The sequence below is a fragment of the Populus nigra genome, chromosome 1 (genome assembly GCF_951802175.1).
Source record: "Populus nigra chromosome 1, ddPopNigr1.1, whole genome shotgun sequence".
In the NCBI taxonomy this organism is placed as follows: domain Eukaryota; kingdom Viridiplantae; phylum Streptophyta; class Magnoliopsida; order Malpighiales; family Salicaceae; genus Populus; species Populus nigra.
The window spans coordinates 25352158-25368533 of NC_084852.1; the positions used below are offsets into that span (position 1 = coordinate 25352158).

At 35.0% G+C, this 16376-nt stretch overlaps 2 protein-coding genes across 5 annotated transcripts; one reads left to right on the forward strand and one right to left on the reverse strand.

The window, feature by feature from the left end:
* The first annotated feature begins 835 nt into the window (after window positions 1-835).
* Window positions 836-3227, forward strand: LOC133667952 (lysine-specific demethylase JMJ32-like). 3 transcript variants are annotated; one of them, XM_062087669.1, is made up of 4 exons: window positions 839-1018; window positions 1453-2418; window positions 2620-2690; window positions 2770-3227. In XM_062087669.1, the coding sequence occupies exons 2-4, from the start codon at window positions 1565-1567 to the stop codon at window positions 2937-2939; spliced, it is 1095 nt and encodes a 364-aa protein (XP_061943653.1). In that variant the 5' UTR covers window positions 839-1018; window positions 1453-1564; the 3' UTR covers window positions 2940-3227. The 3 variants fall into 3 exon arrangements, with proteins under 3 accessions (XP_061943668.1, XP_061943653.1, XP_061943660.1); XM_062087676.1 differs by having other exon boundaries at window positions 839-1007; XM_062087684.1 differs by lacking the exon at window positions 2770-3227 and having other exon boundaries at window positions 836-1018; window positions 2542-2678.
* On the reverse strand, window positions 3152-16187 carry LOC133667926 (myosin-12-like). Of its 2 annotated transcripts, XM_062087649.1 has the most exons (40): window positions 15915-16187; window positions 15676-15804; window positions 14897-15040; window positions 14624-14769; window positions 14315-14474; window positions 14166-14224; window positions 13924-14083; window positions 13697-13846; window positions 13451-13587; window positions 13200-13346; window positions 12805-12906; window positions 12667-12724; window positions 12477-12578; window positions 12364-12401; window positions 10687-10813; window positions 10426-10596; window positions 10203-10334; window positions 9956-10062; window positions 9621-9681; window positions 9323-9500; window positions 8796-9001; window positions 8398-8517; window positions 8176-8274; window positions 7581-7796; window positions 6651-6790; window positions 6472-6573; window positions 5930-6035; window positions 5797-5850; window positions 5646-5705; window positions 5359-5529; window positions 5102-5257; window positions 4818-5024; window positions 4600-4749; window positions 4428-4498; window positions 4238-4337; window positions 4099-4155; window positions 3942-3998; window positions 3785-3865; window positions 3619-3701; window positions 3152-3530 (listed from the first exon to the last, which is right to left on the reverse strand). In XM_062087649.1, the coding sequence occupies exons 1-40, from the start codon at window positions 15915-15917 to the stop codon at window positions 3389-3391; spliced, it is 4689 nt and encodes a 1562-aa protein (XP_061943633.1). In that variant the 5' UTR covers window positions 15918-16187; the 3' UTR covers window positions 3152-3388. The 2 variants fall into 2 exon arrangements, with proteins under 2 accessions (XP_061943633.1, XP_061943624.1); XM_062087640.1 differs by lacking the exon at window positions 15915-16187 and having other exon boundaries at window positions 15676-15816.
* Window positions 16188-16376: the final 189 nt, after the last annotated feature.

Below are 16376 nucleotides of genomic sequence, written 5' to 3' on the forward strand. Positions count from 1 at the left end.
ATTAATATATTAAAATTATAAAAAAATATTTTAAAATATTAATTTAATTTTTTAAAATAAAAATAAATTTTAAAAATATTTTTAAAAACAAAAGCTATCTAATGTTAAGTCATGTAAACAAAAGCTATTAGATTTTACTATAAATAAAAATGAAACAAACAATTTGCATCTATCTGTTTTGATTTTGTGATTTTTAATATGATAAATTGAGTTGAAAATAGACTATTTTGTGAGTTTTTTTTTTCACAAGAAGCTTTTTTAAATGTTTTTAATTTGTTTTATAAAAAAATATTAAATTAATATTTTAAATATTTTTATATGATTTTAATATATCAAAATAAAAAATAAAAAAAAAATATATAAAATCTTTTTTATTCTTTGTTTGGCTTGATCTCTTTCCTCTTTTCTTAGTTTCCTTTTCTCTAGAGTGAAAACTACGTATTTATCATAAAATTATCATAAAAATATTATATTCTTAACTTAAAAAAGAAAGAACTTGTATATTCAATTTGTAATGGAAATTAAATTTATAATAATAAATAAATATATAAATATTAAAAAATAATTTTAATCTTCTACTTATTTTAAAAAGTATTTTTATATAAAAGAAAAAATATATTATTTATGTTTTTTTTTTATTTTTCAAACTCAATATAAATTTAATAAACTGATTTCGAAGAAATATTTTATTTAATTACGATGTTTCAGTTTTTCTTATCCCACTCCATGTTTTATAATTTTCTTAGAATAATAATTTTTTTATTTTTTAAAATTTATTTTTAATATCAATTTATTATAACAATATAAAAATACTAAAACAAATTAATTTAAAATAAAGAAATCTCTCCTTCAATATCTCGTGCGCTGCGCCTCTGTCTTTGCACTGCTATTTTTTCGAAAACCCCAACTTTTACAAGTATTGTTAATAAATAGTAGCAGAGCTGCCACCATGAAAAGATTCATTCTTTCTTTGTTTGGCTTCTAAAACAAAACTCAGTACGGTAACGGTAACGCAAAGGCAAGCTTTCTTTCCCTTGTGCTTCTGATTCTTTGATTTACTATTAATTAAGCTTTTTTTTATTTTTTTTTAAAAGAAAGAAAAGTAGATGGGCTTGTCAAGTTATGATATAGAAACATACATTTGTATTTTGTGGGATGGTTTGACATCAAGTCTTGTTTTCTTTTGGGAATTTTATTAATTTAGGGCAAAATCAAGTAGCAGTAGTTATTCCATGAATTAACTTTGTTGAGAAAAATGGAGTAAAAGTCTACTTTTGTCTTGAATTTTATTAATTTATATTTCGTTTTCAATTCGGGAATTACGTGAGGTTTAAGGAATGATTAACTTAATTAATTGAGTTTGTGATATCCTGGAAATTATGAGAAGAATTCAAGGTTTTGATTATGTATGACTGTGATCTTTATGCATGTACACCGTGTTCTATGTTGTAGAAACATGCTCTATTTTTGGGTTGACAAGGACTCTGGCATGTGAGAGTGATTTGCACAAAGAGTGGTGAAAGGCGGAATGTAATAAGACAGACATAAGCACAAGAAAAGTGGAATGTTGAAGGAGGGAGAAAGATTGCTAGAAGGGCTGTGGGGGGAAGTAAGGGAGCTAAGCCTGGGAAACAGAATACAACGGCTAGACTCAGCCCCAACCCCACTCCAATTCCTAAGAGACTTTGTATCCCCTAACAAGCCTTGCATCATTTCTAATGCCGTCTCCCACTGGCCTGCTCTCACCCGTTGGCCTAGTCTCTCTTACCTCTCTTCCACCCTTTCCAATTCCATCGTCTCCCTTCACCTCACCCCAGATGGCCGTGCCGATTCCCTTGTTCCCCTAGAAAACCCAAAAAAAGAAGAAATATGCTTCGCCTCTGCTCACGTGGAGCGTGTTCCTTTCCCTTGTGCACTTGATCTTGTTCTGAATCCAGAAAGAAAAAATCTGGTGGCATACCTGCAGCAGCAGAATGACTGCTTCCGGGAAGAATATTCGGCATTGGCTTCAGACTGCGATGCCCACATCCCATGGGCGACTGAGGCACTGGGAGGCTACCTTCCGGAGGCGGTGAATCTGTGGATTGGAAACCATTTATCTGAAACTTCATTCCACAAGGACCATTATGAGAATCTGTATGCTGTTGTTTCGGGGGAGAAGCAATTCTTGCTACTTCCTCCTACTGACATGCACCGCATGTACATTCAAGATTTCCCAGCTGCTCAGTATTCTTATTCCAGTGACAGTGGAGAATTTAGATTGGAGTTGGAGAAGCCATTGAGATATGTGCCATGGTGCAGCGTGAATCCTTATCCATCTCCAGAGACTAAGGAGATTGAAATGTCTAAATTTCCTCTGTATTTCAATGGTCCGACACCCTTTCATTGTACTGTCAAGGCTGGCGAGATTCTCTACTTGTAAGAAAGATTTCATTTACTTGTTCAATTTGCTTCACTTACATTATTTTGTATTATACCATTATTAGAAAAATTTACTTTGATATACATTTCATACAAGTGAATGTTTTGGGTGATTTTTAGAGGGAAATGCGGCATGGCTATCGTGCTGCATAATGAACCCATCATAATATCAAGGTTAAACTCGTGAAGTTGATGCAGGCCAAGTATGTGGTTTCATCATGTTCGACAGAGTCCAGATGACAATGGATGCACTATTGCCATAAACTATTGTAAGAATCAAGTATTTCTTGGCTCTTTTTTTTTCTTGTTAAATTTCACACAATGCTAACATACAAGGATGCGTGGCAGGGTATGATATGCAGTTCGACATCAAGTATGCTTATTTCAATTTCTTGCAATCAATTCATCATGGGTCAAGATTGATGAATTGCGATGCATCCAAGTGCACCTTAAGTGATGAACTATGTATTGATGCTAGTGAATTGGAAGCCAATCAAGAAGATACTAAAGACGGATAAGCTTTGATTTGTTTAATGTGGTGGGTGGTTTGGTCATCCGATCCATTTATGAAGAACTCACCAAGCAGAATATGCAGAGAAAATCACAACAAAAGACATTTGCGCTGTCTCTCTGTCACATGCTAACATTGTCACTATTGATTCTTGCAACTTCAATCCTTGGTGGCTGCTTGTAATCATTTTCTGGTGTTGTCATCTTACAAGCTTCAACGTAGAAAATATAGAAACATCACGAAATGTTATTATCTTCTTCTTCTTTGATACAAAAAAATCTTCCTTTTTCAGGAACCATTGTGATGACAAAAACCCATGTACATTAAAAAATTGATGAGAATGTGATCAACAAACAAAAGAATTGCAAAAGTAGAAATCACTGTCACACCTCACCCACCCCTTGGAAGCAAAACAAACTGTATATAAGCAAATAAATCAATAAATGAAAAATGAAATCAAAGGCAGGCTGTTTCCGTTTGTGTTTCCTGCAATAAAAAGTGGAAATCTGGTCTTTGACGGAGCAGCGGTGGAGGATCCATGTTAGATAGACGAATTGCACTCAAGGATCCGAATATCTCTTCCATTGAGAAAGGTATGCTGAAACCAAACCAAATGATTAGTATTTAAACAATGAAGATTAGTAGTCATGAGAAGATAAAATATTGTCACTCTTCATCATACATACCTTGAATCAACATCAAGTAAGAATGTATTATTAGGCATTTTTATTGAATCTTCTGCCATCAGTGTTCTCATCTTGCTAATCACCTACGCAACATTTATAATTTTTCTTAATGAAGCCCACTTCCAAATAAAGAATAAACCAGTAAAAGAGAGAGTTCTTTGCTTACATCTGAAGATAATCCCTGAGTTCCATATTTGTCATCCCAGAACATGGTCCCAATGCGATATATTTGTGGAATGCTCAACATCTATCAAAAGAAAATCAACAAATTATATTATACCACAGTTCTAATTCTGTTATTTACTACGTGCAAACTTACTTACCGGGCAGAGTTCATTTGTGATCTCTTCTAAGGATTTTTGAGCCTTTTGATGCGAGACCTACATGCATATATTAGTAAAACAAATCATTAGTTAGTTTAAATCAAATGCACTATTCTGGAAAGAAATAAAGGCCTTTTCGGATTGCTAGAAGATGTACCAGAAACCCAACAGCTTGCCTTATGTGTCTGAGTTCATCCCATGATGATCCTGCAAACTATGGAATAAATAACAAGATGTTAGAGTTATTGTCTTTTTTTCTGCGTTGCTAATTATATATTAATTGTTCTTTTGCTTACCTGATCTGATGCTTTACGACACCACTGTTCCAATTCCTGCAAACCGGCATTTACATATTCTCCATTGCTAAACGAGCAGCATTCACGACGAAGCAATAAGCTGCCAGGTCAACCATATGGATAGAGTTTTAGCATAGAATGAGAACATATAGTTAAACACATGACAAATAAAAAAAAGAAAAGTTCTTACCTGTTAAAAAGTTGTACATTTATGAATGAGAAAACCTGACTAAAGTTTTTCCTCATGAACACTGGAGGGACCTGAAAATTTCCAAACGTTAGGCGATAAACACTTCCTTTGCCAGTCTCTGCACTTAGACCTTAAGTCTGAAAAACCTATTAGAAAGGAGGTTCGTTCTTACATGGTTCTCTGACAGTATGCCCAATGTATGATCTAGCTTATTGACAATGCTTTGCCAGTGTTTATTTGATGATTGCTGTTTGGCAACAATACTGGAATGGATATTTTTGGATGACCCTCTTATTGATATAGCTCTTATTGATCTTGGAGCCTGTTCATTCAAGTAAATGATTCAGCTCTTGCTTTGTGATGTGATTCACTCTTATTCAATATGCTTACTTGGATGCACAAATTCAGAAATGGACCAATCTCTTTCTTTACACTGTCTCTGATCAGCCCATATATTTTCTCAACGTATGCAGTCAGATGTTGCTTAAATAGCAGTGCTGGGTACTTAGCTTCCACTTTTAATTGTTCATTTCCTTTTCCCACCATTCCACTGTAACCACTTGACATTCCCATGCCAACTGAAGATGAATGGAATCCCTGATATTGCATGTTCGAGTATTACGATTTTGTCATTGAATTAGATGTTACTAAAGAATTAACTTGATAGAACTTACCAGCGCCATTCTACCAAATAAGGTAGCTGGCGAGTTTCGGTTACGCCGTGAAGATACATTCTTTGTATTGCTTGCTTTAAGAGTATTTTGAAGCAGATACAAAAGGGTAGAAGTACTTGATAGCCAGTATGCTAGATCAGTGATGTTGTCTTGACTCTTCAATAGCACAACATGGAAAATCAGTATCACAATTAACTGATAGTACTTTAATTTCCTTGTATATGGTTAATATGCTTCAATTGGTTGAAGAATGCTACCTCTATTGATGATCGGATTGAGTGAATAATCTTGTCAAAAATAGTTGCCTTCTCTGCTTCAAAGGATCTCCACTGAAGAAGTGTTTTATACGCAACACAAGCAGCGACAGGTCTGGCCTCGTCAAACCGCTTATCTTCCATAAGACACTTGATAAGTACATCATGGTTTTCCTGTTCATAGAGAAGAAATATCAGAATGTTCTTTCCAGCAATTACACAATCGATGCGCGATGCTCTTTGGACTTTTTTTCTGGGTATTTGCAAGAATTCAGCATCCAGCTGGCTACCTGCTGTTTGTCTGTTAGGGATCTTTGTGTAGTTAAGAGGGAGATGGGAGGCTCAGATTCCTGGAAACAAAATTTATCATTAGGTCTGGGATGAATTCATGGAAGTATCTATTTTCTTCTGGAAATGTGTTCATGGAAGGTGTGGCCATACCTTTGTCCTTTGAGGCTCTTCTTCTCTTTGATGACCATGACCATTCTCAAAACTCTAAATCATTATACAAGGTTAAATGACAAACTATGTGATAAATTTTATCTAAGGAAAAGGACAATCTTAGAAAAGATACCTTGACCCGAGGCATAAATATTTCAGGAGTCATCTGTTCTACAATTGCTGGTTGTTTGCGGAGGAGTTCATTCTCTGACTCCAGCTCTGCAATCTTGCTCTTGAGGCTGGATAAAAGGATACGAAGCTTTCATATTTTTATGAGAATAAGTAGTTTGATAATTGGGCTACGGTTTCAGAAAGTTCATGGTGAATTGACATGCTGTATAACCAGTTCAACTTGACCATACAGAACTGAATCAATTTCTAGTACCGAATCAAATTTCCAGGAACTCTTGCTAAATAATCTACAACATGCCATGTTTCCATGATTTGTTTAATTGTATGATGTTATGTCATAGAACCTTTTCTTCCATGTACAATTAGATCCACCATTACACACACGTGCAGATATCCCTTTCCTCACTCATCAATTGTACTATCAGCCGAACTCTGTTGCATCTCATCATGAGTTTTCCCTTCCAGCTAATTTGTATGGGAGAGAAACGAAGAGAGTGGGGAAAAGATGAATTCTCCCGGTTTAATCATGTGACTGAGCCTTACATTTTTAATTCTTCAGAGAGACCCTCAATTTCTGATGCATCCAAAGCCTGCTGTCGTAAAACCTGATTCTCTGATTCCAGGTTGGACAGATTTAATTCCAATCTGAAAATCATAAAGAGTTAGTACACCCTGGATAATGATCATAGAGGTGCTTGTGTAACAAAGCCATGGAGGAGTACCTTTCAATGGTATCTTGAAGTGTCATCGTTTTCAGGTGTGATTCTTCAGCCTCTTTAGTTCTTGCCTTGCTTTCTTTCTCTAGTTCAGAACACTTATTCTCGAATTCCTCCATCTTCTTCTTCAGCTCACTTAGCTCATTCTACGCGTTCAGAATAAAAATTATATCATCCATTTAAAGAACATTAGAATTATGTGTGCACTCGTCTGTGTATATTATCATATTGTTAGAGAATAATATAAATTATATCCTGAAATTTTATCTAAGAGCTTAAATTATTGAGTTGAGATAATTTTTTGACATGGTATCAGAGCCTTGATAACCAAGTGGTCTTAAGTTCAAATCTCACCACCTCCATTTATGTGATAAAAATTAAGCATAAGATAATGTGAGCCTATATAAGTTTCAAGCCCAAAAGGCTTTCACTTGAGCAGGTGTATTGGAAAATAATATAAATTATATTCTGGAACTTCACCTAATAGCTTAAATTATTGGGTTGAGATGGTTTTTTGTCACATATGTGTAACAATCTTCCTCTCTGTAAATTTTTAAGTAGGGAGATTCATGCCTCTCCTTCTGTAAAATTCTGTCATGCGGTTATCAAATCATTTACATCTTAATCCATATTTATCATTCACGGTGCAATAATAAGATTGCATCTGCGTTGTTAATGCATGCTAGATTCTGACCTGGAACTTCTATCACCTGTAGCAAAACAAAGAGAAAACTTGCTTGGCATATTTCCAGCACAGTGACATGTTGGCTCACAGTGAAAATAGATTGTTAAGAATTCTCTGTCTCAACCCTAGTTAATTATTTATGATGACGTATAAAGCTACAACTTATGTCAAATTTGTCAATCAAAGCAACATAATGTAATGCATTGATACTGCTATGTGATGTTAGGTCGTTGAACTGTGTCAGAAGTTACCTCTAGTTCATCATTCTGATTCTTGAGTAACTCCAGCTTGGTGTTGTCCACAACCGGCACCTCTTTAATGACCGGTGGAGCTTGTTCTATAGCTAACTTTGCCTCTTCTTTCTCCCGGATTATTGCGGCATGGGCTTCATCTAGCTGGCCTTGCATTTCATGTAATGAACTTTGCAGCTTTACAATTTCTTGCCCTTTAGCTTCTTCCAGATCAAGCTACACGCACAAAAAACAAAAAAACAAAAAAAACAAAAATGTCATGAAAATTTTTAGCAAATTTCTTGACAACCTTACATTCTTAACTAGAGTTTAAAGTTTTTGGCTCAGGGCATTTTGGGGGAGTAACTGACTGTTTAGACAACTGATTGTGGAATCAACATATGCAAGGATGCATGTAGGATGTGTTCAATTTGTAGGTGATAATTTTCCTGCACTGTAAGTGAAATGCCATTTAAATTTGTTGATGAGTAGTGTTCATTTCTAAATTTAATGGTGCTTTTGTAAAACAAAAAAATCGCATTTCATTTTTGTTGCACGATAAAACTATTACTCTCCTAATATTCTCACTTTTTTGGCACTTGAACGTAAAATATACCCGCAAGTGCTTTTCAAATTCTAGTCGCCATGTGAGCTCTTCAACACGCTTCTCTAGCTTGTCCTTAGCTTCTTTAAGTGCCCCTGTTTCTCTTGCAGCCTGCATCAGTATATTTTTATTTCTATTGTGAAAACACCGACTGTAATTATAGTGCAATAGAATAGTTGAATGTCAAGAAATGGTAGAGAATTGCAGTTAAATTGCTACAGATAGTTAGCTCACCATCCTGAGCTTTCTAAGCTCCTTCCTGGCTGTCCTTGCTCTCCAAAGACATTGCAATGCTAGAGTTGCCATCTTATGCTGCTTATACGAAGAAAGAGAACAATATCTTCTCCAGCGAGTCTAACAAAATAAAGTTATGATAAGATAGGAAAATTATTAGTCAGAAATTGTTCATCTGAATGTTTTGGCATTGCTAATTCTTGTGCATGTAGTAAGAAAGAAAGAAAATCCGAACAAATGCCATTTCCCCCCATGTTTATCTGATCTCATGTTTATTCCTGTTGGCATTATATTTTCTTAATTTTCAGCTCTTCATTTCATTCTATTTCTAGTCACATGCTTCTTGATCCCCTGTGATTTACAACTTCTGTCCGCAGCTCATCCTGAGAGTGCGTCACCTGAATAATAATTGCAGCCTTGGTTCTTCTTCTGTATCTGTATTCATTACGTGCTGCCATTGCTTTTATTCCAGTTTGGATGACTATTGCTGATGCTTGCAAGTTAGTGTAAAATGTTCTTGCTTCATGAGCACGGACATTCTTTTGTATACGGATAGAAGCTGCTTCCTTCCTCATCTGTTCATACAGCTTACGTGCAAGTTGTGCTGCACAAGAGGCAAGGCAAATAGAGAATTGTCATCTTCTGACTTCTATTCTTTCTAGGCAAGGATTTCAAATGGTGGTCCGGCTCATTTTCAGTTGGGATCAAGTCATGGACACAAAATCTGACTTTTATATAGAAAATCATAAAGAATTCGACCAACTCAAGCACAACTATTTTAGAATGGCATGATTCTGTTGCCCAAGTATAACATGCAAACCTAATTAACCATTCCTCATCAGTGCAAGTTACTTCAGTCGGATGGTCTGTTTGCCTCCTTGTTTTATAGGGAAAGATTTAATTACTTGGGGAAAAGAGAGCTAACCTCTCCAGAGTTTCTGCAAATGAATTGTAGCCCTCCTTAGGGTGATGAACTCTTTTCTGGTCAGATGTGTCCGGATTTGTCTCTGGATACGCCTGACAGCATTAGCCAAAACTTCAGCTCTTCTTGCATCTAACTCAGCCATCTGCCCAGCTCTGAGGAACACCTTTGTCTTCCCAATCTAAATGAAGCATTCAGGGGGGGAATGTTACAATAGCACATCATATTTTGTTTTTTACTTCTTACATAGTTTATGAACATTGCTCTTTTATATATATATATATATCGTGATCAAACATACCTGATAGCCCGTTAAACCCATCCTGTCCAAGACGGCAACACATGCTGATTTTTCATCAGATCTGCCCAGAAGAAACAGAGAATGTTATGGTTGGACTAATATGAAGTTCAAGTTACTTTGAGTTTTGGAGAATAGTTAGTGAAGAACAGCTGAGTAGATATTCTAACTCAGCTGTCACCGACTGCAGTCAGCTTCTGTTAGATAAGATACAATTTCTGCTCAAAATAATTTTTTTAGCTAAACAGTTCATTACTCTCATTCCAGTCCTGACTTTGAGGCTTCTGTGCCACAAATGCTTTATGCCAAATGACAAGTAACCGCACTAGAATTCATACCCATCTAGAACATCAGGAGCCAACATTCCAAAACGATCAAGGAACTCATCAAATGTTCTTTTGGTTGGATAACCAGCACAACTTATCCTAATTGCCTCTAGTACTCCCTGTTGTAAAATCCATTAGAATAATCATTATCAATCGGAGAAACTTGATAAATAGTTAGGAAACAAATGTTTTTCCCAATCAGAAAATTGAGAATCAAAGCTACATGTCCTCAATAAGGAACCAAGTGAATTTATCTTACCCCACATCTTAGTTGGTTTAAGACATTGATGTTCTCAAAGATTCCAGGCTTTAGTACTGTATTTGGCTTTACACATCTTATGTAATGCGGTTCTGTTGTATTCAATGTCTCCATTAAAGCTTGTAATTGTTGCTGGATGCTCATTTTAAGCTAAGTGTCAGTCACGGTCTGAATTATTTTCTGTATCATACAGGATGCTGCTATTTCATGCGGACAAGCTTACCTTGAAGCGGGTACCAATTGAAGAGAACTTGGATTGCTTAGATGTCTCCTCAGGTAGTGGAGGGAAAAGGTTAGCAACAAAAGGACACCTGGAAGCATCTAATAGAGCTTGATGTTCTGCTACAACATAATCTTTATTTTTATCAAGAAACTGATCTGCTTGGTAAGTAACCTGCTCACAGAATGGCTCAACGATTAGAAACCTACAAATATACCTCATTTAGCCGGGTGTTCAAGAATAAGATCTGAACACATTGCTTACATCTCCCGCATAATGATTGATTGTGAAGTCTGTTCGAGCAAGTTTCGGCTTGCTGAAGCGTTTGTGAGCTTTATATGTCTGGTACATCTTCTGTGCAAATGTCTCATGAGTTGACTTGGGAAACATGCTGCATTACAGAGACGTTCACCCTTACATCTAATGATTCAGCTTTTATTTGTTGCTCTTTACCCTTTTGATCTCTTTAATATAGGAGATGGGTCTAAAATTAAAGGATTTACACTTCCTTTTTCTTTAGATCAAGTATTCAGACGTTTAAAAAGAAATGCTCCACTTGCTTTCATAACATTCACCTACATTTCTGTAGCTTTTTACTTCAAGCTTTTTATGACATCGCTTACAATCACATAGTTTCCTCGCTCTGTTTTCCATTAATATGATGGGTGCATGAAAAAAAATAAAAAAAACTGATTAAACCAGAAAAATTAAAAAAATAATCGAAAAAACCGAACTGTGAAAAAAAATTGATAAAAATATTTAAAAAACTGACCGGTCGGTTCGGTATCGGTTTAATAAGCCTTAAACAAAAAAAACCGAACCGAGCCAAACCGAACAAAACCGAGCCGAACCAAAAAAACCAAGCCAAACCGAAATCAAACCCATTAAAAATTACAAAAAAGACCTTAAAAAATAATATAGTTTTTGGTTTTTAATATAAAATAACTGAATCGAACTGAAAATGAGTCGGTTGGGTTTTGGTTTTTGTCCTAAAATAACCAAACCAAACCGAAATCGGTCGATTTGAACCAGTTTCGGTTATTTTTTAAAATTCAATTTAATTACTTTTTTAGATAAAAACTAAAAAAAAAATAATCACCCCTAATTAATATTACGTAGCTACGTAGCGTCCACAATTTTAACTGCCTTGGGTCACAGTAGCTTCACTAACATATAATTCCTTGAGCTTTAAGTAGTTTTCATATAAAATATATTATTTTTTGAATTTTTGTAGTGTTATAGAAAAAGTTAAAAAATATTTTTTAGTATTTGGTTATATCATAAGAAATGAGCTGAAAAATAATTTAATTTTTTTAAAAAAATTTATTAAAAGAATGAAGACCAAATCTGACAAATAAAAAAATTAAAGGAGGATGAAGTTAAAAAAAAAATCTAATTTCATAAATTATTTCAAATAAAATAAATTACAATAAAAAAATGGATACCAAATGAATCAGATAAAAAATTTGAAAGATGATGAAATTAAAAAAAAAATCAATTTCAAAAATTATTTCAAATAAAATATATAAGAATCAAAAGAATAGAGATCAATTTTGATATATAAAATATTTCAATTAAGAAAGTGATATAAAAAAAATAACAATAAAAAAAAACCAAAGTTGATATAAAAATCAAATTCTAAAAAAAAAATTAAAGAAAAAAGATATATTATAATTAAAAGATTGAGAATCAAATTTAATATAATTAATAAATAACAAGAAATTTTTGAGTTTTTCATAACTTTTTAAAAAATATTTTCTACTCAAGATAAAAGGAAAATACTTTTCTGGAATTAATTCAAATTTTTTTAACAGAAAAATAATTTTTATTGATCAATTTTTTTTAATAATAAATAAACATGAACAAATTTTAAAAATTATTTTTCTTGAGACAAACAGCCTTATAAATAATTTCACAACTAGACATATCCTTTTCACATACCAGGCTTCATCAAGAAGGGCTATTATACCTCCTGGTTTCTGCAGGCAAGGACATAAAAACAGTGTTAATTTTTCATGAATAGAATATTTTACTTTGAAATGCAACACTCTTACCTTCTCAATAAGATCCAAAACATCCTGGTTGTCTACGAACTCTACATAGCTCCAGTTTATTTCCTCCCTTGTATACTCTTCTTGCTCCATCTTGAATACATGCTGTGGATAGAGATCCATGTGTGCATAAGAAGAAGAAGAAGAAGCTTATAGAGATGGTCGAAACCATGCAAAGGAATCTTATCCCTACCTGGTTAAAATGTTGTTGTAACTTCTCATTCGTTAGGTTGATACACAGCTGCTCAAAACTACAATATTTATTACATGATTAGATGTTCCTGTTAAAATAATTATTTGAAAATAACTCCATATATAGTTTCCTACGTACCTGTTGATCTTGAAGCTTTCAAAGCCATAAATATCAAGGACTCCGATTATACTTGTTGCAGTAGGATCTTGACCAATTGAACTGTTGATCTTATCCACAATCCTGAACATTCAATTGACTCTTTTTTTGTTAATTTCTTATTTTGATGGGATAAAAACTAATTCCAAATGCATAATTGAGAAACTGGAATAATGTTAGAGAACTATCATGTGAACAGTTTTTTCGCAGAAATCATATTCCTGAGGAAACATTAACTATGTCCAGGATTTGGATGAAGTACATATATACTTGCAAAACATCCTGAACAAATTATAAAATGCACTTCTGCTACTGCTTGCATATTGTAGTGTCGAGAATAAAGTTACTGGTCAGATGAATGAGTTTGATTTTCTTACCAATCAAACAGCCTTGAGTACACAGTCTTGGCCATGGCATCACGACTTAAGACGGCTGAAGCTGGGTCCAGAGGTTTTGTAATGTTACCATCTGGAGTCACTATGACGCGCTTGCAAAGTGAGTCTTCCAGTGCCTTCTCATCACACCTAAATTAAAGCATTTAATTTGTTAGATAGCAAAGTGGCATCACTAGATATTACAGCAGTATTTTTATTTTTATTTTGGCGGTACAATAAGTCATAGTTCTAACATCAGTAGCTCCGCTGCTGTTCGAAGATGGTAGTGTGATTTATCATCCTTAAGTTTAGAAGAATCAACTTCCTTCCCTTTGACAAAGTTGATGTTTCCGAGATGGAGGATTGCAGCTACTATGCGGAATATTGCATCCTGCGAAAGAGGAACCTCCCTTTGTCAATCTGGAATGTGTATCTCTACACTAAATTGCCAGATATAAATAATCCATTAAACCATCCGTATGAATGGGAAGAGTACATACCTGTTCATCCTGGCTGATCCCGACAATATCCATTGCATTTCTGGTTTCCAAATACTCCCTTGCATCATCTACGTTTGCTACTTCGTAACAGTTTGTTTGGTTCAAATAATGGAAAGTTCTTGGGTCCCCTAACTTGAATCTCTCGACATCCTGAAAGGGAACATCAGTCAGATAGCTTTTCCTGAAGGGCCAGGCCAACAATTCTTGCATGGTTGTCAGGAAATCACCTCTGGTGGTGCTGCGCAGAGCATGTAAAAACAATGGTAGTTTCTCTCCGGGTCAGAGACTTGGCAAACACGTGATCTTTCAAGAAGGTAAGTACGAACTGCAGCTCCAGATATCTTCCCATTCTTATCAAATTGTATCTCAACAAACTTTCCAAATCGACTGATTGACCACCCAAATTTTTATGAGTTAAACACAAAATTTTAGAACAAAGTAGAACGTAGATAAAGCATCTAAATTTCACCTCGAGTTGTTGTTTTTGACAGTTTTTGCATTCCCAAATGCTTCCAATACTGGATTGGACTGAAGTGGAAATCAGTATGACTCTTCATTCAATCAGTTCAGTAGTTGAATCATCCAAAAGGCAAGATACTGTCATAGTTTTCAACTTACCTCCAAAACTTGTTGTTCCACTGTTCTTCCTTCATTACCCGCAGATCTCCCCCCCATGAAGGCAAGGTATCTCATGAGCATCTTTGTTGTCTCTGTTTTACCAGCTCCACTCTCCCCGCTTACTAAAATGGACTGGCTTCCCTGATCGTTTATCATTGCTCTGATGTTTCAAGTGATGATATTAGGTGTTTATATATGTATATATATTAGTTACAAAATATGTTATATTCAGCCCATGCATGTTAATCAATTGACATGAATTGGTGTGCTACCAAATTAAACTTGTTTTTTTTTGCTCTATCAGTATACCTGTAACAAGTGTCTGCCACAGCAAAAAGGTGTGGACTTAGCTCTCCAAAAACAGCTCCTTTGTACTGCTCCATCATGTGAATGTTGTATAAATGCGGTAGTCTCCGGAAAGGATTCACCGCTATTAGAATGTTCCCAGTGTAAGTCTGTTTATTTCAGCACTGCTCATCAGTATGCTGCTTTTTATTTGAATCTATATTCTGTAGTTTCAAGACTAATTCATAAAAATAATAATTATGGTGACATCAGTTATATCAATTAATGTTGGCTCACATATATCTCATTGAGTGCAAACCGGCAAGCAAGGTTATACAAGACTCCTGGTTCATGGAGATATGCTAATTTCGTCATGTCATCGACTCCTGCTGGTGGAGCCTCTGTGTCTTTTGGATATATACTTGAAATATCAGCAACTACCTGGAGTTGAGGTAAGAATCAACAATGAATTCATGTTAATACCAATCAACACTTCGAACTTCATCTAGTTAGTTCATATCTTGTAGGCTGGTCTCTTAGAAGAAAGCTCAAAACATAACAATGTAGCATAAATACTTGACCAATTCCAGACTCAGGAAAGTTTAACTAATGAAAGAGTGATATTGTATGAGTGATATATAAGCTTGTCTCCTTTCCTTATTGCAACGGCTAGCATATGTTATAACAGTTGTCTCATTGTTTCATAAGAAAACTTCAATCTAAAGTTAAACATCAGTCGATGGCCTATGTATACAAGTATTCATTTCGAATCATGTAGACATTAAAAGTATATATCATGCATTAAAGTTTCGTGATGTGCTGGATTGCTAGCAGAGTCAGATTTGTCCAAGATATTCAATATACAGGAGTAGTCAGCACACATGTAGGGTCACTAATGGATCTCTTGTCATTCTTTGGATCCTGAATCTCAAAGATATTTAGTTTTGCAACTATATCAGTAGAAAATCCTTGTATTAGAATATAGATGGTTTCAAACTCAGAGTCCATATTTACATGATGATCTGAACTAGTATGGAAGAGATTGGATGATACAAGTTAACAGGAAGAAGTCTTACAGTTTTCCCATTTGTGGTGATTATGGTGGCGTCTCTGCCCTTGATTTCTGTAACTTCACCATCCATCCATGCTTCCTCAGGATCCTCTATCCACACGTGGGATCCAACTATGATGTTCACTGGAGTTCCCTGGATCATCATCCAAGACGAAGAGCATAAATTAAATCATTTCAACATTGTGCTTGCAAATCAAAGAATGGAGAATGAATTAAACAAAAAACCATGATCAGGGAGCTTACCATATTGAAAAGATTATTATATGATCATCAAATAAACTTCAGAATGAGAATGAATATAGGAAGCAAGTGAAAATGTGATGGTTTTGAGAAAGAGAGGATAGAAGAAGAAATGTATGAGCTAGCCAGAATGGAGAATGGAAGTGTCGTTTTAATCTAAAGAAGGATGGACATATATCTTAGTGTTGGATTAAAGAAGTTGAGAGTAGAAAAGAATGTTGAAAAGGAATTCAAAAAGGTAGAGGGAGTGCAGGGTGGTCGCAACTCAAAAGCAAAAGGTAGCAGGCAGGCAGCCACCATCGCCTCCCGCTCCCACTCCATTGCCACCTTTTTTGCTCATTACACATACGATGCTTACTTGGCGCCACAAGAAGCCCTCGCATGAATTAAAATCTCTTCATTTCTTAAGGCACACGTAGTAGCTACAGCTAGAATTTAATCCTCATCAACTTGCTGGTAGATACA

Excerpts from the sequence above, each read along its gene's own strand:
- LOC133667952 (XM_062087669.1), top strand. The coding sequence starts at position 1,565 with ATGTTGAAGGAGGGAGAAAGATTGCTAGAAGGGCTGTGGGGGGAAGTA. Across the intron at positions 2,419-2,619 it reads GCTGGCGAGATTCTCTACTT|GCCAAGTATGTGGTTTCATC; the intron begins GTAAGAAAGATT and ends AAGTTGATGCAG. Across the intron at positions 2,691-2,769 it reads CACTATTGCCATAAACTATT|GGTATGATATGCAGTTCGAC; the intron begins GTAAGAATCAAG and ends GATGCGTGGCAG.
- LOC133667926 (XM_062087640.1), bottom strand. The coding sequence starts at position 15,816 with ATGATGATCCAGGGAACTCCAGTGAACATCATAGTTGGATCCCACGTG. Across the intron at positions 13,347-13,450 it reads ACAGCAGCGGAGCTACTGAT|GTGTGATGAGAAGGCACTGG; the intron begins GTTAGAACTATG and ends GCTTTAATTTAG. Across the intron at positions 3,866-3,941 it reads TCACAAATGAACTCTGCCCG|ATGTTGAGCATTCCACAAAT; the intron begins GTAAGTAAGTTT and ends TTCTTTTGATAG.